Source organism: Lathyrus oleraceus, chromosome 5 (genome assembly GCF_024323335.1).
Source record: "Lathyrus oleraceus cultivar Zhongwan6 chromosome 5, CAAS_Psat_ZW6_1.0, whole genome shotgun sequence".
Taxonomy (NCBI): domain Eukaryota; kingdom Viridiplantae; phylum Streptophyta; class Magnoliopsida; order Fabales; family Fabaceae; genus Lathyrus; species Lathyrus oleraceus.
Window position 1 is genome coordinate 586,470,768 of NC_066583.1, and position 21,908 is coordinate 586,492,675.

At 37.6% G+C, this 21,908-nt stretch overlaps 1 protein-coding gene across 1 annotated transcript; it reads right to left on the reverse strand.

The window, feature by feature from the left end:
* Positions 1-11,962: 11,962 nt before the first annotated feature.
* LOC127082241 (uncharacterized) lies at positions 11,963-18,694 on the reverse strand. The gene is made up of 4 exons (XM_051022485.1): positions 18,276-18,694; positions 12,631-12,930; positions 12,211-12,464; positions 11,963-12,159 (listed from the first exon to the last, which is right to left on the reverse strand). The coding sequence occupies exons 1-4, from the start codon at positions 18,692-18,694 to the stop codon at positions 11,963-11,965; spliced, it is 1,170 nt and encodes a 389-aa protein (XP_050878442.1).
* Positions 18,695-21,908: the final 3,214 nt, after the last annotated feature.

A 21,908-nucleotide genomic window follows, 5' to 3' on the forward strand; every position in this document is an offset into this window, starting at 1 on the left:
CTGTTTGCATCCACGACCATTGGTCCGACGTTACATATGACGACTCGACACCTAGGTGCGTGGTGTCCTCTGGCGGAGCAACAAACTGCTCATGTTCCTGCACCTCTTCCTTCACCTCTTCCTCTTGTGGGTCACCTGCAGCAAATGGGTCATCATTAGGCTCGTCCATATCATCTTGGACGACACTCTCATATAGCCAATTGGCCGTGTTGGAAATGCTAATTCGTGCAGGGTCAGGAAGAGCCATAATGAACTGACCAGAACTCATTAAAGCATAATAATTAGAAATTTGTGATATCATACCTTGCTGAACCAACGTGTTCATGTCCAGTTTATGCTTACCTGCCACCGACGTCTCATTAAGTGCTGCAGGGTCAAATCCGAAATGGTGGGCAATCTATGTGATGACGCCCCATATGGAAATTCCCCATTGGGCTGCTCTCCCCACTCGACCCAGGTAATCCGCTGCAAATGCTGCAACGCTCACAGCTACTCGGTTTTCCATGGCAAACAAAAATAAGAGCTCCCTCTGGGTAGCTACACCTGTGCTATCACCCCTACCAAAAAACGTGAAAGTTAGCACCTTTGGGGCATACCTTAAACAAGGGTTCTGAATGCCAGATGCTTTCGCCTCTTTTGTCACATAATTTGATCGTCCCGTAAGGCCTAACCAGAAAGTCTTAGTATCAAAACTATCTGGTAAGGCTCCGAAGCCATATAGGGGTAGGCGGAGAATTTCACCCTGCTGCTCCACTGTCAACTCGTGGTCGACATTGTACAACCTGAAAGTCATCGTTCCTCTAAAGTACATCGTTGTACCTGTCTAACCTGTTTTTAACTTGAACTCAATGGTGCTCAAGAATTCTAACGTGATGCGCTCATAGGTAGGCGCTTCACAATACACAAATTCAAGCATTCTGAGAACATGGAACATCCTATCCAATTCTTCCGACAAACCCAATTGAAATAAAGTATCCGAGCATATGTACCTTGTCGAAGTTATCTTCCATTTGACGTGAGAAGAGTACCTCCGTTCATGCTCCGGGTTATCAAAGATGATATCATGCGAATTCAGATGACGGATGGTTCGTTTCCGAGGACGGGATGATTCCGCTTCTGTTTGTTTCCCCTTGGAAATTCGCTTCGGCGACATTATTGATTCCTGTAACAAAAAATTTATCACCCAAAAAAAATATGGAAAATGGAAAAATGATTACCGTAGCCTTGTAGAGGATGGAGAGTAAAGCAACTTTTGTGAAGGGTGTCGGTGATTTGGACGGAGTAGAGTGGCAAAATTGAGAGCTTTTTGGTGGTGTGGATATGGAGAAAGTTGAAGAACAATGGAGGAAGAAGAAATATTTGGTAAAAATGGGAGATAGAAGGTGAGAAAATCAGATTTTATTGGTTAATTTAGGGTAGAATGAGTTTAAGTGGTGGAAAATACGGGTGGGGTCCACGAAATCACAAAATCCAAAATTTGAAAAATTATGGCCGTTAGGCCTGACACAGGCCGTGTCAGCTGACACGGGCGATCGTGTCAAGCCACTGTTTTTTTGACTATCCTCCTAGTAGAGCTGACACGGGCTACCGTGTCAGCCTACTGTAAAATTCCTCTTCCTCAGCTTCTTGCCTGACACTGGCCGTGTCAGGTGACACGGGCACCCGTGTCAGGGCCCTGTTTTTTCAAAAAATTGTTGATTTGTTTTTGTTTCATCGTTCTCTGCTATCCAATTGTCCTTTATGAGTTTAGCTCAAACCTTTTCTTCTGTACTATGTGATTTACCTACGAACCTACAAATGAAATTGGAAACACACCAAACACTAAAATAATTAGAATAAAACCGCGTGGGTTGCCTCCCACGAAGCGCTGCGTTTAACGTCGCATGGCTCGACGGTCGTCTCTGTAACACCCTTCTAAAATACCCCAATAATTAATTAAAACAACAAAATATGAATCAGAGTAGATATGCAATTTCAGGGTGTCACACTTGACACTTCACACCATTCACCAAAATAATTTGTCATGCTCATTTATTAATCAAAATAAAACATTGCACAATTCGCAGCGGATAGAATTCTAACAACATGCAAACCATGTAACGCATTACATGTAAAATTGTTCAACCACCAAAATGAAAACAAAGTAAAACATCCCGTCCCGATGTTACATATACCAGAGCATGACCCACTAAAGAACTACACTAGACTCCAAGCACTAGCTTCTACTCAATCACTGCTCGTTACCTGAAACATAGTTGTAAGGGTGAGTTCCTCAATCGATATAATAAGCATTATAAAATATCATGTAATGTTAAGTAAATTAACACATTCGTCACCCTAATCAGATCACACACTCAGCAACGGCAACATCAACTCATAATCATACTCAACACAAACACAAAACACACGTATAATATTGGAATACATCCATTCATATTATACGCCATACATACATTATGCAATGAGACTCCATGCATGCGGTACCGACTATTCGTGAACACATAGTTCAACCTCACCGATCAAACCCAGATACGGCTACCAAGCTCACTAGTCCCACTCATTTGAGACCTAGTGACTCACTCACTAATTCCTCACCATGGGAATTAGCTACCACCATAAAGGCCATGCTATGCACGCTAAATCACCTAGCATGCAAACATCAACAACAATCCACAATGGACATATGCTCACACTCTAAGCCATAAACAGTCCATCCACAATCGCATACATAATAGATATATTCACAACATTATACATACCATCATACATCATCAGCATGTTTATCACAGAATCATATCATGTCATGCCAAATAATAATTCACAGTATTAGCACACTCTACTAATACCTATACTGCTCAAAACAACGGGAAATAATCCCTAATATATCATACATCAGCTAAATTACATCACTCAGTTGAAACAACCAAAACTACACAACAACAGCTCAGACAAAATTCAGACTTCTGCCCATACGCGTATAGCCTGTCTCATACGCGTATGATACGCGTACCCATTCTCCCATACGCGTACCAACAGAGACAAAACTACGTTAGAACATCATCTTCTTCATTCATACGCGTATGGCCTCACTCCATACGCGTACCAGGCCATCTCATACGCGTATGGCCTAGTGTCATACGCGTATGACCAGGAACCAAATTCCAGATCTGCTATGGGTTTTTCTCTGCTACGAGATTTCTCAAATCCAACCTTCCACAGTCCAATTTTTACACAACATTCGTTCATATTATCTAACACAGATCATACCCACTCAATTTCACAATTTCTAACCTTATTACATCTAATTCCTACGAATTTTCTTCAATTATAGACCCATATCTCATTCATCCACAAATTCACAATTTGCAACATTCATCATCCTAATTAGAGTCGATTCAATGGTTTATTACTACCCATTACATGTTAACCCATAATACCCATTAAACGACGATAAACCCCCTTACCTGAGTTAATCCGGCAAATCCTTTAACTTCAAGCTTTTCCCTTCTTCAACCCTTCTTCCCTTGCTCTTCCTTTTTGCCCTTTTTCCACTTTTGAGTCGCTTCTCTCTTTTCACGTGAAAAACCCTTTTTTACCAAATGGGACTCTTTACTGATTCCAACTTTATATTCCAATAATAATAATCCAAAAATTATTCCAATTATTTAATTAAATTAATAAATATACTATTAACTTAAATTAAATAATTATCATATTTTATCGGGGTGTTACAACTATCCCCCACTAAAAGAGTTTTCGTCCTCGAAAACATACCTCAAGCGAATAACTTTGGATAAGACTCCTTCATCTGACTCTCAAGTTCCCAAGTCACATTGCCACCTGCTGGTCCTCCCCAAGCTACCTTTACCAAAGCAATCTCTTTACCCCGCAACTGCTTCAACTCTCGATCCTCGATCCTCATAGGTGATGTTTCAACAGTCAGGTTATCTCTCACCTGTACATCATCTACTTGGACCACATGCGACGGATCAGGAATGTATCTCCTCAACTGAGACACATGAAAAACCTCATGCAAATTCGCAAGTGACGGCGGTAAAGCGATACGATAGGCTACCTCCCCTATCCTCTCCAAAATCTGATAAGGACCAATAAATCGAGGTGTCAACTTCTTCGACTTCAAAGCTCGACCAACCCCAGTTATCGGAGTAACACGAAGAAACACATGATCTCCCTCTTGAAACTCAAGTGACTTCCTCCTCTTGTCGTGATAACTCTTCTGACGACTCTGAGCAATCCTCATCTTCTCCTGAATCATCTTAATCTTTTCCGTAGTTTGTTGAACAATCTCCGGTCCAACCACAACACTCTCACCGGACTCATACCAACATAAAGGTGTCCGACATCTCCTACCATACAAAGCTTCAAACGGTGCCATACCAATGCTCGAATGAAAACTATTGTTGTAGGTAAACTCAATTAAAGGTAAATAACAATCCCAAGCACCTCCCTTTTCCAAAACACAAGCCCTCAAAAGGTCCTCCAGTGACTGAATCGTCCTCTCAGTCTGACCATCAGTCTGCGGATGATATGCAGAACTCAATCTCAGCTTAGTTCCCAAAGCCCTCTGCAAACCTTCCCAGAACTTCGATGTAAATCTAGGATCTCTGTCCGAAACAATACTCGACGGAATACCATGCAAACTTACAATTTTCTCAATATACAACTCAGCTAATCTCTCTAACGGATAATCCATTCTGATCGGAATGAAATGAGCCGATTTTGTCAATCTGTCAACAATCACCCAAATAGCTTCAAAATTCTTAATTGTCCTCGGTAAACCAGAAACAAAATCCATACTGATACTATCCCACTTCCACTCTGGAATAGCCAACGGTTGCATTAGCCCAGACGGCTTCTGATGCTCAATCTTTGACTTCTGACAAGTCAAACAAGAATAAACAAAACTCGCAATTTCTCTTTTCATTCCCGGCCACCAAAATAACTTTTTCAAATCATGATACATCTTCGTAGCCCCAGGATGAATACTCAGGCCACTACGATGTCCTTCCTCAAGAATACTCTTCTTAAGTTTGGTAACATCCGGAATACACACCCGATTACCAAATTTCAAAACACCATTCTCATCAACTCTGAATTCACCACCTTGACCTTGATTCACTAGAGTCAACTTATCAACCAAAAGCACATCGGATTTCTGACCCTCTCTAATCTCATCCAGAATACCACTCGTTAACTTCAACATTCCCAATTTAACACTATTGTGAGTACTCTCACATACCAAACTCAAGTCTCTAAACTGCTCAATTAAATCCAATTCCTTAACCATTAACATAGACATATGTAATGATTTCCGACTCAATGCATCAGCCACTACGTTTGCTTTACCCGGATGGTAATTCAAACCAAAGTCATAATCCTTCAGAAACTCTAACCATCTCCTCTGTCTCATATTCAGCTCTTTCTGATCAAACAAATACTTTAAACTTTTATGGTCACTGAAAACCTCAAATCTTGACCCGTACAAGTAATGCCTCCATAACTTCAGAACAAATACCACAGCTGCCAACTCTAAATCGTGTGTCGGATAGTTCCTCTCATGAACCTTCAGTTGTCTCGAAGCATAAGCTACAACCTGCTTATTCTGCATCAAAACACCACCCAAGCCCAACAATGAAGCATCATAGTAAACCTCAAATGGTTCCGACGGACTTGGTAATATCAGAATAGGAGCAGTAGTTAACCTTCTCTTTAACTCTTGGAAACCTTCTTCACATTTTGAGTCCCAAACAAACGCTTGCCCCTTTCTAGTCAACATCGTCAACGGTAACGCCAACTTAGAAAATCCCTCAATGAATTTCCTATAATAACCTGCAAGTCCAAGAAAACTCCTTATCTCAGAAACTGACTTCGGAGCTTCCCACTTAGATACCGCTTCTATATTAGAAGGATCAACAGCAACACCACCTCTTGAAACCACATGACCAAGAAAACTAACCTCTTCTAACCAAAATTCACACTTGGACAGTTTAGCAAATAACTTCTTTTCTCGTAGAACTCCTAAAACCACTCTCAAATGTTCAGCATGCTCTTCTTCAGATTTTGAATACACCAAAATATCGTCAATAAACACCACAACAAACTTGTCTAGGTACGGATGGAAAATCCTATTCATATACTCCATAAATACCCCAGGCGCATTAGTCACACCAAAAGGCATTACAGAATACTCATAATGTCCATACCTTGTTCTGAAAGCAGTCTTCTGAATATCCTCAGTTTTCACACGTATCTGATGATACCCCGATCTCAAATCTATTTTGCTGAACACACTCGCACCAACTAACTGATCCATCAAATCATCAATCCTCGGCAAAGGATACCGATTCTTGATCGTCACTTTATTCAGTTGCCTGTAGTCCACACACAACCTCATAGTACCTTCTTTCTTCTTAACCAATAACACTGGTGCGCCCCACGGTGACACACTCGGACGAATAAATTTCTTATCCAACAGATCTTCCAGCTGACTCTTCAATTCAGTTAACTCAACAGCAAACATACGGTACGGAGCCATCGATATCGGCCTAGTACCAGGTACCAAATCAATCGAGAACTCAACTTCACGCTCTGGCGGTAATTCATTCACTTCTTCAGGAAACACATCAGGAAAATCACACACCACGGCTAGATCGCAAATCACCAGTTTATCTTTAGCCTCCAAAGTCGCTAACAGCATAAACAACTCTGCCCCATCTGCTACTGCCTCATTCACCTGCCTTGCTGATAGAAACAAACTCTTTCCTTCCTCAATCTCAGGAAAGATCACAGTCTTATCAAAACAGTTGATATAAACTCGGTTAAACACCAACCAGTTCATACCCAAGATAACATCAATCTGCACTAGTGGAAGACACACGAGGTCCATCCCAAAGTCTCTACCAAAAATACTCAAGGACAATTAAAACAAACTGAAGTAGTAGTCACTGAACCCTTTGCAGGAGTTTCAATCACCATACTCCCATGCATCTCAGATATCTCTAATTTAAGTTTCACAGCACAATCCAAAGATATAAAGGAATGAGTCGCACCTGTGTCAATAATAGCTACAAGAGGAAAGCCATTAATATAGCACGTACCTCGGATCAAACGATCATCTGCAGAAGTCTCAGAGCCCGATAAAGCAAAGACCTTGCCTCCCAACTGGTTCTCTTTCTTCGGCTTAGGACACTGCGGACTGATATGACCCACCTCTCCACAATTGAAACAAGTCATAGTCTTCAACCGGCACTCTGCAGCCAAGTGACCACCTTTTCCACACTTGAAACACTTCTTCTCAGTACTGGTACACTCATGGATACGATGTCCAGCCTGACCACATCTGTAACACTTATCAGGGGCACTGGAGTCTCCCCCACTAGGTCTCTTCATCCCACTCTGTCTCTGGAAACCTTTGCCAGCTGCATACGGTTTCCCACGATCATTCTGATTCTTGCCTTTCCTATCAACCCTCTACTGATAGCTCTCCGCTCTGGCCTTGGTATCCTGTTCAAAAATCCTGCAACAGTCAACCAAGTCAGAAAACACTCTAATCCGCTGATACCCAATAGCCTGCTTGATCTCGGGACGTAACCCGTTCTCAAACTTCACACATTTTGAAAATTCCCCAGTAGCCTCATCATAGGGAGTGTAATACTTCGACAGCTCTGTGAACTTAGCAGCATACTCAGTAACAGACCGGTTGCCCTGCTTCAATTCTAAGAACTCTATCTCTTTCTTTCCTCTGACATCCTCTGGAAAGTACTTCCTCAGGAATCTCTCTCTGAACACTGCCCAAGTGATCTCAGCACTCCCAGCAGTTTCCAACTCAGTGTGGGCAGCAACCCACCAATCATCTGCTTCCTCTGACAGCATATGCGTACCGAACCTGACCTTCTGGTTATCGGCACACTCAGTCACTCGGAAGATCCTCTCGATCTCCTTCAACCACTTCTGAGCACCATCTGGATCGTATGCTCCCTTGAACATTGGAGGATTGTTCCTCTGGAACTCACTCAGTTGACGAGCAGCTCCCAGTCCCACAACATTCGGATTCCCTCCAAGTACTCCAGCTAGCATACCTAGAGCCTCAGCAATCGCAACATCGTCTCTACCTCTTCCAGCCATCTCTATTCTGAATTAATCCAACAAGCTAAAACAATAAGTACTGATAGGGTTACACAACACCTATCACATACAGGGAAACAGAATAATTACGACTCGACTCGACCGACTATGCTCTGATACCACTAATGTAACACCCTTCTAAAATACCCCAATAATTAATTAAAACAACAAAATATGAATCAGAGTAGATATGCAATTTCAGGGTGTCACACTTGACACTTCACACCATTCACCAAAATAATTTGTCATGCTCATTTATTAATCAAAATAAAACATTGCACAATTCGCAGCGGATAGAATTCTAACAACATGCAAACCATGTAACACATTACATGTAAAATTGTTCAACCACCAAAATGAAAACAAAGTAAAACATCCCGTCCTGATGTTACATATACCAGAGCATGACCCACTAAAGAACTACACTAGACTCCAAGCACTAGCTTCTACTCAATCACTGCTCGTTACCTGAAACATAGTTGTAAGGGTGAGTTCCTCAATCGATATAATAAGCATTATAAAATATCATGTAATGTTAAGTAAATTAACACATTCGTCACCCTAATCAGATCACACACTCAACAACGGCAACATCAACTCAAAATCATACTCAACACAAACACAAAACACACGTATAATATTGGAATACATCCATTCATATTATACGCCATACATACATTATGCAATGAGACTCCATGCATGCGGTACCGACTATTCGTGAACACATAGTTCAACCTCACCGATCAAACCCAGATACGGCTACCAAGCTCACTAGTCCCACTCATTTGAGACCTAGTGACTCACTCACTAATTCCTCACCATGGGAATTAGCTACCACCATAAAGGCCATACTATGCACGCTAAATCACCTAGCATGCAAACATCAACAACAATCCACAATGGACATATGCTCACACTCTAAGCCATAAACAGTCCATCCACAATCGCATACATAATAGATATATTCACAACATTATGCATACCATCATACATCATCAGCATGTTTATCACAGAATCATATCATGTCATGCCAAATAATAATTCACAGTATTAGCACACTCTACTAATACCTATACTGCTCAAAACAACGGGAAATGATCCCTAATATATCATACATAAGCTAAATTACATCACTCAGCTGAAACAACCAAAACTGCACAACAACAGCTCAGACAAAATTCAGACTTCTGCCCATACGCGTATAGCCTGTCTCATACGCGTATGATACGCGTACCCATTCTCCCATACGCGTACCAACAGAGACAAAACTATGTTAGAACATCATCTTCTTCATTCATACGCGTATGGCCTCACTCCATACGCGTACCAGGCCATCTCATACGAGTATGGCCTAGTGTCATACGCGTATGACCAGGAACCAAATTCCAGATCTGCTATGGGTTTTTCTCTGCTACGAGATTTCTCAAATCCAACCTTCCACAGTCCAATTTTTACACAGCATTCGTTCATATTATCTAACACAGATCATACCCACTCAATTTCACAATTTCTAACCTTATTACATCTAATTCCTACGAATTTTCTTCAATTATAGACCCATATCTCATTCATCCACAAATTCACAATTTGCAACATTCATCATCCTAATTAGAGTCGATTCAATGGTTTATTACTACCCATTACATGTTAACCCATAATACCCATTAAACGACGATAAACCCCCTTACCTGAGTTAATCCGGCAAATCCTTTAACTTCAAGTTTTTCCCTTCTTCAACCCTTCTTCCCTTGCTCACTAATGTAACACCCTTCTAAAATACCCCAATAATTAATTAAAACAACAAAATATGAATCAGAGTAGATATGCAATTTCAGGGTGTCACACTTGACACTTCACACCATTCACCAAAATAATTTGTCATGCTCATTTATTAATCAAAATAAAACATTGCACAATTCGCAGCGGATAGAATTCTAACAACATGCAAACCATGTAACACATTACATGTAAAATTGTTCAACCACCAAAATGAAAACAAAGTAAAACATCCCGTCCCGATGTTACATATACCAGAGCATGACCCACTAAAGAACTACACTAGACTCCAAGCACTAGCTTCTACTCAATCACTGCTCATTACCTGAAACATAGTTGTAAGGGTGAGTTCCTCAATCGATATAATAAGCATTATAAAATATCATGTAATGTTAAGTAAATTAACACATTCGTCACCCTAATCAGATCACACACTCAGCAACGGCAACATCAACTCAAAATCATACTCAACACAAACACAAAACACACGTATAATATTGGAATACATCCATTCATATTATACGCCATACATACATTATGCAATGAGACTCCATGCATGCGGTACCGACTATTCGTGAACACATAGTTCAACCTCACCGATCAAACCCAGATACGGCTACCAAGCTCACTAGTCCCACTCATTTGAGACCTAGTGACTCACTCACTAATTCCTCACCATGGGAATTAGCTACCACCATAAAGGCCATGCTATGCACGCTAAATCACCTAGCATGCAAACATCAACAACAATCCATAATGGGCATATGCTCACACTCTAAGCCATAAACAGTCCATCCACAATCGCATACATAATAGATATATTCACAACATTATGCATACCATCATACATTATCAGCATGTTTATCACAGAATCATATCATGTCATGCCAAATAATAATTCACAGTATTAGCACACTCTACTAATACCTATACTGCTCAAAACAACGGGAAATGATCCCTAATATATCATACATCAGCTAAATTACATCACTCAGTTGAAACAACCAAAACTGCACAACAACAGCTCAGACAAAATTCAGACTTCTGCCCATACGCGTATAGCCTGTCTCATACGCGTATGATACGCGTACCCATTCTCCCATACGCGTACCAACAGAGACAAAACTACGTTAGAACATCATCTTCTTCATTCATACGCGTATGGCCTCACTCCATACGCGTACCAGGCCATCTCATACGCGTATGGCCTAGTGTCATACGCGTATGACCAGGAACCAAATTCCAGATCTGCTATGGGTTTTTCTCTGCTACGAGATTTCTCAAATCCAACCTTCCACAGTCCAATTTTTACACAGCATTCGTTCATATTATCTAACACAGATCATACCCACTCAATTTCACAATTTCTAACCTTATTACATCTAATTCCTACGAATTTTCTTCAATTATAGACCCATATCTCATTCATCCACAAATTCACAATTTGCAACATTCATCATCCTAATTAGAGTCGATTCAATGGTTTATTACTACCCATTACATGTTAACCCATAATACCCATTAAACGACGATAAACCCCCCTTACCTGAGTTAATCCGGCAAATCCTTTAACTTCAAGCTTTTCCCTTCTTCAACCCTTCTTCCCTTGCTCTTCCTTTTTGCCCTTTTTCCACTTTTGAGTCGCTTCTCTCTTTTCACGTGAAAAACCCTTTTTTACCAAATGGGACTCTTTACTGATTCCAACTTTATATTCCAATAATAATAATCCAAAAATTATTCCAATTATTTAATTAAATTAATAAATATACTATTAACTTAAATTAAATAATTATCATATTTTATCGGGGTGTTACAGTCTCCCTCATCCTTGGAGACGAACATTATCGATCAGACCACTTTCCTGTCCCTTGTAGTAGTGCTTCAATCTTTGTCCGTTCATCTTAAATGTATCCCCATTACTTGGGTTTTTGAGTTCTATTGCTCCATGGGGAAACACTTTGTGAACCAAAAACGGACCCGACCACCTGGATTTCAACTTTCCTAGAAAGACCTTTAATCTGGAGTTGAACAAGAGCACGAGTTATCCCTCGACAATCTCCTTTCTCTGCAGCTTCTGATCGTGCCATTTCTTTGTCTTTTCTTTGTAGAGTTTGACATTCTCATAAGCTTGATTCTGAAACTCCTTTAACTCGTGGAGCTGAAGGATTCGAGATTCACCCACTTTAGCCAGATCATGATTCAAGAATTTGGATGCCCAAAACGCTTTGTGCTCCAACTCTAGTGGCAAGTGACAAGCTTTACCATAAACCATCTAATAAGGTGACATACCTATGGGCGTTTTGAAAGCCGTTCGGTATGCCCATAGTGCATCTTCTAACTTTGCTGCCCAGTCTTTCCTAGATGCACATACCATCTTTTCCAAGATTTTCTTTATCTGCCTGTTGGATACTTCGACCTGACCACTCGTTTGAGGGTGATACAGAGTGGCGATCTTGTGTTTAACATTATATTTCTTCAGCAAATTCTCCATCAATTTGTTCAAAAAGTGAGTACCTTCATTTCTAATAAGTGCTATCGGCACCCTAAATCTCGAAAATATATTGTTTTCAGAAATGTCATAACCACTTTAGAGTCATTGGTGGGCAACGCCACTGCTTCCACCCACTTTGATACGTAGTCTACTGCTACCAAGATGTAATTTTTTCCAAAGGACAGTGAAAATGGCCCCATGAAGTCTATTCCCCAGACATCAAACAATTAACCTCCAGCATAGCATTTTGCAGCATTTGATTTCTCTTAGAAATATTCCGCCTTCTTTGACATTTGTTGCATTCTTTGACGATGTCTCGGGCATCTTTGAACAATGTGGGCCAATATAGACCTGCCTGAAGAACTTTGACCACTGTAAGGTCACCACTAAAGTGTCCTCCATAGTTCGAGTCATGACAAGCTCTAAGTACATCCTTTTGTTCCGCCTCCGGGACGCATCGTCTGACCAACCTATCCACTCCTCTCTTGTATAGGAATGGGTCATTCCATAAGTAAAACCTGCAATCATGAACAAAATTTTTATTTATGTTAGAGTCAAAATCGTTGGGGATTACACCACCCACCAAATAATTTGCGTAGTCTGCGAACCACGGGATACCGATAACAGCAAGGATGTGTTCATCAAAGAACTCATCCTTTATCGGTCTCTTTTCTTATGTTTCTTCAATTGGTGACATTTGGGGTAGATGATCCGCCACTGTGTTTTCACACACCCTTTTGTCTCGGATCTCAACAACAAATTCTTGGAGGAGTAAGATCCACCTGAGAAGCCTCGACTTAGAGTCTTGTTTAGCAAACAAATATTTCAAAGCGGCATGGTTGTCATACTCCAATTTTGTCCGGCCATTTGTGGTTTACCCATGAGATCTTTTTATTTCAAAGGCCCATTTGCATAAGTGTGTTCATAATCTAAAATGTGATTTGAATCTTTTTACATTACTAATCCAAAACCGATTTTTTCTATTAGTAAGTATTAAGAGCCACGTTATTATTTCTACGATCACTATTTACTAGTCCATTTACACATCCCAAATATTTATACCAAGTTCTAAGTTCTTCATGGGTTCCCAAATTAAATTTGCATTTTTTAGAAACATGTATGTGTCGTTTTTAAAATAAAAGTTCCATATTTAGATTTTTGTATTTAAAATAGAATTGTGTTGTTTTTTAAAGTCCCATATTTAGATTTTTGTATATAAAATAGAATTGTGTTGTTTTTTAAATTAAAAGTCCCATATTTAGATTTTTGTACTTAAAATAGAATTGTGTTGTTTTTTAAAGTCCCATATTTAGATTTTTGTATTTAGAGTAGAATTGTGTTGTTTTTAAATTTAATCACTATACTTAGTTTCTTTGTACCTAAGTTAGAATTATGTTATTTTTTAGATTAAGTCATTATACTTAAGTTAAAAATATGTTGTTTTTAAAATTAAGTCATTATACTTAAGTTAGAAATATGTTGTTTTTAAAATTAAGTTATTATACTTAAGTTAGAAATATGTTGTTTTTAAAATTAAGTCATTATACTTAAGTTAGAAATATGTTGTTTTTAAAATTAAGTTATTATACTTAAGTTAGAAATATGTTGTTTTTAAAATTAAGTTAGAAATATGTTGTTTTTAAAATTAAGTTATTATACTTAAGTTAGAAATATGTTGTTTTTAAAATTAAGTCATTATACTTAAGTTAGAAATATGTTGTTTTTAAAAGTTGAATATGATTACCATAAATAAATATTGAGTTAAATTTTGAAAGATTAAAAGGTAATTACATAATTAAAATTTAATTCAATAAGTCCCAAATAATCCAAAGACACATTTTGTCTAAAAAAACTAAATTAAGTAATTACAGTGAAAAAATTGCTACATATGGAAATAGGTTCCTAATGACCAAAACCAAGCAATTAGGATGAAATCACTTTGGACTTAGTCACGAAAACAGGTTGTCTTGAAGCTTGGAGCAGCCACCTTCCATTCCAGCAAGTCATCTCAGAGTTGTAATCCGCAGAGAACAAAAATAACTTATTTTAAAAGCACTTTTCAAAAGCACTTAGAGAGCTGAAAAACAACAAAATGAATCATTCAATTTGAAGCTTTATCCATAAGGTTAATCTAAATATCCCAAAAAGCACTTTTAACATTAGCTTAAAACAGAAAAAACCAAATCCCACATAATCTGGGATGAGACAAATTGAAAAAGAAAGGAGTTTTTAAAAAACTGATAAAAATTCTTCATAAAAGGTTCATGAGGCGTTAAGAGGGGATATACACAGTAAGAGACCTTCTAAAAAAAAACCAAAACCAAAACAACAATAGCAAACACAGCAAGAGATACACATCACAGTAAGAGATTTTTTCAAAAGAAACTCTAAACACAACAGCAAACACAACAATAAACGCAGCAAAGTTATTTTTCTTCAAAACCCATAATCAAGAACAACATAAACACAACAAAGTTATTTTTCTTCAAAACCCAAAATCAAGAACAACCTAAACACAAACATAGTTTTCTTTCAAAAACCCTAAAGAACATAACAATAATAACAGAAGCATAAGAGAGAAGCGAAAAAAACTCGACGATACCTTTTCGGAATTGATTCGCTTCCGCTCTTCATCTTTCGACTCGAGCATCGTCGTTCTGCGTTCCACTTCAAGCGGCGACGCATCGCTCCACCCTAATCATCGTCAACGATCAATTTTCATCAACAACGCATTTCCGATTGAAGATTGACTCTCGGTTTTCGCCGACGGTGGATTTTCGATTGAGACTGATTCTTGTTCTACGTCGACCACGCGTTACCGATTGAAGGTGATCCTCTCCCTCATCGACGAAGCACCGACGTCAATGATGCGAGGTTAACGCGAGCGACTTCAGTTGGCCCGTAAGGTCTCACAATCGCTCATTCTGGGGAAAATTTGAAGGTACGATCTGAAGCTTTTATTGTGAAACCTAATTATGTTGGTGAGACTTGGGCCTTTGGCCCAAGCGATTTTGGCCTGCGTGTACACTCCCTCAATGCTACTGCACCCCATCCGATTGGGCTCTGATATCCTTTGTTGAGCCCATTCTCAACTTCTTTGGGCTTATTTCTTTGTTTTTGGTTACTAGTTGATTAAGTTTAGTTAATGTAGGTTACTTAGCTTAATTAGATGATTAGGTATTAATTAGATTAAATTAGTTATGATTAGGATTAATTAGAAATAATTTTAGGATTAGAAATAGTATTAGAAATATTAGAAATAATTAGGAATTTAGGTTCATTAGAATTTTTAGATTTAGGTTATAATTTTATGAAGAGTTGGATTTAGAAATATTAGAAATATTACATTTAGTTTAGAAATAATTGTGGATTAATTAGAATTATAAGGTGATTTAGAATTATTTTAGAATTTTTAATTTAATTTAGAATGATTTTAGAATTTAACCTTTGTAAATATTTTAGAATTTAATTAGATTTCTTTATTTAGAAATAATTGTAGATTAATTATAATTATAAGGTGATTTGGAACTATTTTAGAATTTTTTAATTTAATTTAGAATGATTTTAGAATTTAATCTTTGTTAATATTTTAGAATTTAATTAGTTTTCTTTTTTTAAGAAATGATTGTAAATTAATTAGAATTATAAGGTGATTTAGAATTTTTTTAGAATTTTAATTTAATTTAGAATGATTTTAGAATTTAATCTTTGTTAATATTTTAAAATTAATATTTTGGATAATAGTTTAGAATTGAGATTTTTGATAGTTTAATATTGTTTTGAGTTTTAATTTAATGATACTTTTATTAATTGTTTAAACTTTAGTTATTTGTTTTAGATTTAATATTTTATTGCAATTCTCTTGTTATTTCATGTTGATTTCAATTAACACCTAACATTTAACGATTAACTCTAATTTTTAATTTCCGCAATTAACATCTAACTCTTTTAAATTCCGCTTCTAACATTTATTTTTTATATTTACTTTACTTCGCTTTATGCTATATCATTGTACATCCTTCATCTCATCTTAAAATGAACCTAAAAATGATAAAGACTTAAAAAATACAAAAAGATTATAATTTCCATGCCATCAATTCAAACCAATTTTTAAAACAAATAGAACTTCTCGATTCAAAGTTGAGCCCATTTTAAATGCCTTTGTAAGTCGACCGCTTGAAAAAGCATCGCCATCAACCTCACATGGCTTACTCTTGGGCTTTCTTACAATGAGAACTATTCGGTTTTAATTAATCGATTAAATGGATTATTCACAAAATAAATTCAATTCATTCACAAGAATGCAAATTTTAAAAACCTCGATCCGACATCGAAAGTTAAGTTAAAATACTTAATCACATCTAAACAATAATTCATTTGAAAATGAAAAAAGGGATGGTTTTGAGTTTTCAACTCCTCTCCTCGATTATTTGAATACGAGTTTTCTTACTCGGTTAGTCAAATGGTCGTCATTTCTAACTCATTTAAACATAAGCAAGTCAAACCCTTTTATAACAAGAAACCAAAAGGGAGATAACTTTAAGTCTTCAATTTTTTCTCCACGACTATTTGAATACAAGTTCTCTTACTTGGTTAGTCAAATTATTGTCGTTCCTCTACAAACTTCCAAATCCGATTAAATCAAATTATTTCCATAATAAGCTAAATGAAAAGGGAGATGACTTTGAGTTTTCAACTTCTCTCCTCAATTGTTTGAATACGAGTTCTCTTACTCGGTCAGTCGAACAATTGTCATTTTTACAAACATACAACTTAATCAAATCATTTTCATAACAAACTGTACGCAAAGGGAGATGGTCTTGAGTTTTCAATTCCTCTTCTCAAATACTTGGATATGAGTAGTCTTACTCAGTCATTCAAGTACTTGTCGTTTATTCTAAAAAACATTAACCATATACAACCTTATTTTCATAAATATTCAGATGAAACAGAAAGCGGTCTAGCGTCTTCTATTCCCTTTCCCGATTATTAGGATACGAGTTGTCCTGCTCGATTATCCGAGTATTCGTCATCCATTCAAAATACCTTAATTATTATCAAATTCTTTCTATAATTAAAGATGAAAAAGAAAGTGGTTTAGAGCCTTCTATTCCTTTCCGGACTGTTAGAATAACGAGTTGTCTTACTCGACTATCCGAGTAATCGTCATCCAACCAAAAACATCTCAACCAAACAAAACGTCAAACATATTGATCTAACTTGTCACCCCCGTGTGACCGAAACTCTTTTCAAAAAGAACACCATTTAATCCTTTCTAATGCACACAACAAACCAATGCTTAAGCCTCCGCCGAGAGTAGACAAGCCAACGTTTAGCCTTTAGGATGCGATCTAAACAGTCGTTCATTAAAAGACACCAACCAACCGTAGTTCCCCGAACTACGAATGCTCTGATTTCCTTATTATACCATAAGGATACGTAGGCAGGAGATTGCTGTATCTTCGCGAGCACACTAATAAAAAACCTCCATTTCCCTTTCTGAGGTTCTCATCCATTTCTATTTTAATAATTTTGTAACCTAAAGATAACAAGCAAAACATAAATTAACACTCGAAACACACATTAGAACTAAAAGGTTCCTGTTGAGTACAACGGACGTGAGGGGTGCTAATACCTTCCCCTTGCGTAATCAACTCCCGAACCCGAATATGGTTGCGACGACCATTATTCCATTTCCTAAAGGTTTTATCGATATTTTCCTATCCCTTCATTGGGATAAATAAAGTTCGGTGGCGACTCTGTTCGAACGTAATTTTTTCCGCGACCATCGCGAGGAACCGTATTTTTCGAGATGCGACAATGGTCCGTATACACGACAACCTTCGATCCTAACAATTATTGCCTGAATTTGTTAAATGTATAAACCACGACAAACAACTCTTTCTCAGTGGTTGCATAGTTCATCTGTGCAGGGTTCAACACATGACTAGCATAATAAATGACAAGTAATAACTTCTCTCTTCGTTGTCCTAGGACTACCCCTACAGCAATATCACTAGCATCACACATGATCTCAAACGGAAGAGACCAATCGGAGGCAATAACAATGGGTGCTGAAATCAATTTGCTCTTCAATGTCTCAAAGGCAATGATGCATTCTTTGTCAAAGAAAAACACCTTATCCTTAACCAATAGAGTGGTTAGTGGTTTTGCAATTTTTGAGAAATCTCTTATGAACCTGCGGTAAAAACCCGCGTGTCCTAAGAAACTCCTGATACCCTTCTCATTAACAGGAGGTGGAAGTTTAAATACCACTTCCATTTCTGCTTGGTCAACTCCTGATACCCAAAATCAAGAACAACATAAACACAACAAAGTTATTTTTCTTCAAAACCCAAAATCAAGAACAACCTAAACACAAACAAAGTTTTCTTTCAAAAACCCTAAAGAACATAACAACAATAACAGAAGCATAAGAGAGAAGCGAAAAAAACTCGACGATACCTTTTCGGAATTGATTCGCTTCTGCTCTTCATCTTTCGACTCGAGCATCGTTGTTCTGTGTTCCACTTCAAGCGGCGACGCATCGCTCCACCCTAATCATCGTCAACGATCAATTTTCATCAACAACGCATTTCCGATTGAAGATTGACTCTCGCTTTTCACCGACGGTGGATTTTCGATTGAGACTGATTCTTGTTCTACGTCGACCATGTGTTACCTATTGAAGGTGATCCTTCTCCCTCATCGACGAAGCACCGACGTCAATGATGCAGGCAAAAAATTAGGGATAAAAATAAAAGAATTTAGGGATAAAAATGGCTATCCCGGTGGATCGAAAACCCGAAAGGGCGATCCAGGCAAAAATTAGGGATAAAAATAAAAGAATTTGACCCGCTGAGTTGAAAACCCGAAAGGGAGACCCAGGCAAAAATGGGTATCCCGGTGGATCAAAAACCCTAAAGGGCGGTCTAGGCAAAAGTTAGGGATTAATTCCAAGGCAAAAGTTGTACTTACGGACATCTGACATACCCTCGAAGACAAAGAATTGATCTACCTCACTTTTCAAAAGCAAGTGCTCGGGCTATCAAAGACATAAGGATCATAACAGTGTGGAAACTCAATAAGAACTCAATTCTCATTGCCATTTTGTTTTCTATGCACAACAATTACCTCATTAAGGAATTACGTCTTTATGTACAATCACCCATTTAAGAGTCAAATCACTAAAAGAGAATTTCTCTCAACAAAGTGTGCCCAAATCATTTATTTTATTTTATCTGTTTGTTTGCAAAGAACCTTTTATTTTTGATAAACATCACTTTTTAAAAACTATTGGAGAAAATAAAACGCATGTTTTAATAAAGTGGTAAAATTGCTTTTGGAACAGTAAGCGGACGAATCCTTTAGTCCCCAAGATTCACTCTTGTCTTTCATAAAGGTGCAGGACTGATTGGAGACGGTTATGTTCCTTGCAACTACTGATTCATACCTCTCATAAATGTACTCATGATATAGCCAGACCGGGGCAGGGATCTATCACATTTCCAACAGAAACATTGATAAATCATGGACGGAGTATCGCGTGTTGAAAAGTCTGAACCTTTCAATGACTCAGAACAATCCAAATATATTCCCGAAACCACCTAGCAGGGGCATTAAAATTTGATCTCCATTGATCGCCCCAATGATAAAAAATCCATACTGTTGGCATCATACCTTAAAGCGAAATGTCTTAACCAGGGCATATCCAATTACCCAGTTGCATTTCTACAGGAATCACAAGCATCATTTCATGCATAATTTCCTGCCAAACAAGGAAATTAAAAAAAAACACAGTCATATCAAGCATCAGCATACTCATGCATAACACTCCCACAAAATGGGAATTTCAGCAAAAAATAAAAATCATTCGAATTCCTACATGCGCAGCCAAATATCCCCAGCAAAATTGCATACTTGCGTACATCCCATGCATGAAATTCCCACCTAAAGCGGAACATCATACAAAAATCAAATATAAAACAACAAGATCCAAGGCCATTCGTGTATATCTTGGACATTCCTCATTTCCAAATGAAGTTATTTCCCTGCATGTGCTCGTAGAATTATTTCTCAGCAAATCATTGTTCAACTTTATGATTAAAAATGATATTTCCAGCATTTTTCTTTACAATCATTGCTCCCCAAGCAGAGGTTACCCTAAAAAGTCTCTTATGAGCTTTTTCCCCTGCAGAGCATTTCTAGTAAATCTCCCTCAAAAGGAGTCTTTTCAAAAATTTCCCAAACAGACGAATATTTGAGATATTGATTCATTTATCTGAGGAATCTCGTTTGTCTGTCCGAGATACTGCTTCATTCATCTGAAGAATCTCGTTTATCTTTTAGAGATACTGCTCTAAGTATCCTCGAAGAGTCTTAGATTCAATTAAGGTATTTTTCCCTTGCTGGAATATCTTAATTCTATCATATAAGATGCTGTTTCGACTAGATACAGAGAATCTCATTTTTACTGTTTGAGATGCTGCTTCATCAATATGAAGAGTCTCATTTCAGATTTTTTTAGAGATACTGCTCTAAGTATCCTCGAAGAGTCTTAGATTCAATTAAAGTAGTTTTCCCTTGCTGGAATATTTTAATTCTATCATATAAGATGCTGTTTCGACTCGATATAGAGAATCTCATTTTTACTGTTTGAGATGCTGTTTCATCAATATGAAGAGTCTCATTTCAGATTTTTTAGAGATACTGCTCTAAATATCCTCAGAGAGTCTTAGATTTAATTAAAGTAGTTTTCCCTTGCTGGAATATTTTAATTCTATAATATAAGATGTTGTTTCGACTCGATACAGAGAATCTCATTTTTACTGTTTGAGATGCTGCTTCATCAATGTGAAGAGTCTCATTTCAGATTTTTTTAGAGATACTGCTCTAAGTATCCTCAGAGAGTCTTAGATTCAATTAAGATATCATTCCTTTGTTTGGAATATCTTAATTCTATCATATAAGATGTTGTTTCGACCCGATACATAGAATCTCACTTTTTACTGTTTGAGATGCTGCTTCATCAATATGAAGAGTCTCATTTCATATTTTTTAGAGATACTGCTCTAAGTATCCTCAGAAAGTCTTAGATTCAATTAAAGTATTTTTCCCTTGCTGGAATATTTTAATTCTATCATATAAGATGCTGTTTCGACTCGATACAAAGAATCTCACTTTTACTGTTGAGATGCTGCTTCATCGATATGAAGAGTCTCATGCCAGATTTTCTTTATACTGCTCTAGCATCTTGAAAAATCTTGAGTTTTAGCTAGGAATGTCATTTCATTGCTAACATATCTCGACTGTGACGTCCAAGATATTGTTCTGACGACTCCCAGAAAGTCTTGACTGTTCAATTTTACGGTGGGATAATGTCTTTTGCCATTTCTCACCACATTTTCTTCTTGTATTTTCTTCCTTCCATTTCCTAGGACAAAATTTGGGTCTTCTTGTATTTAATTATCTCCCACCGTGAATGCGTAAAGACTGT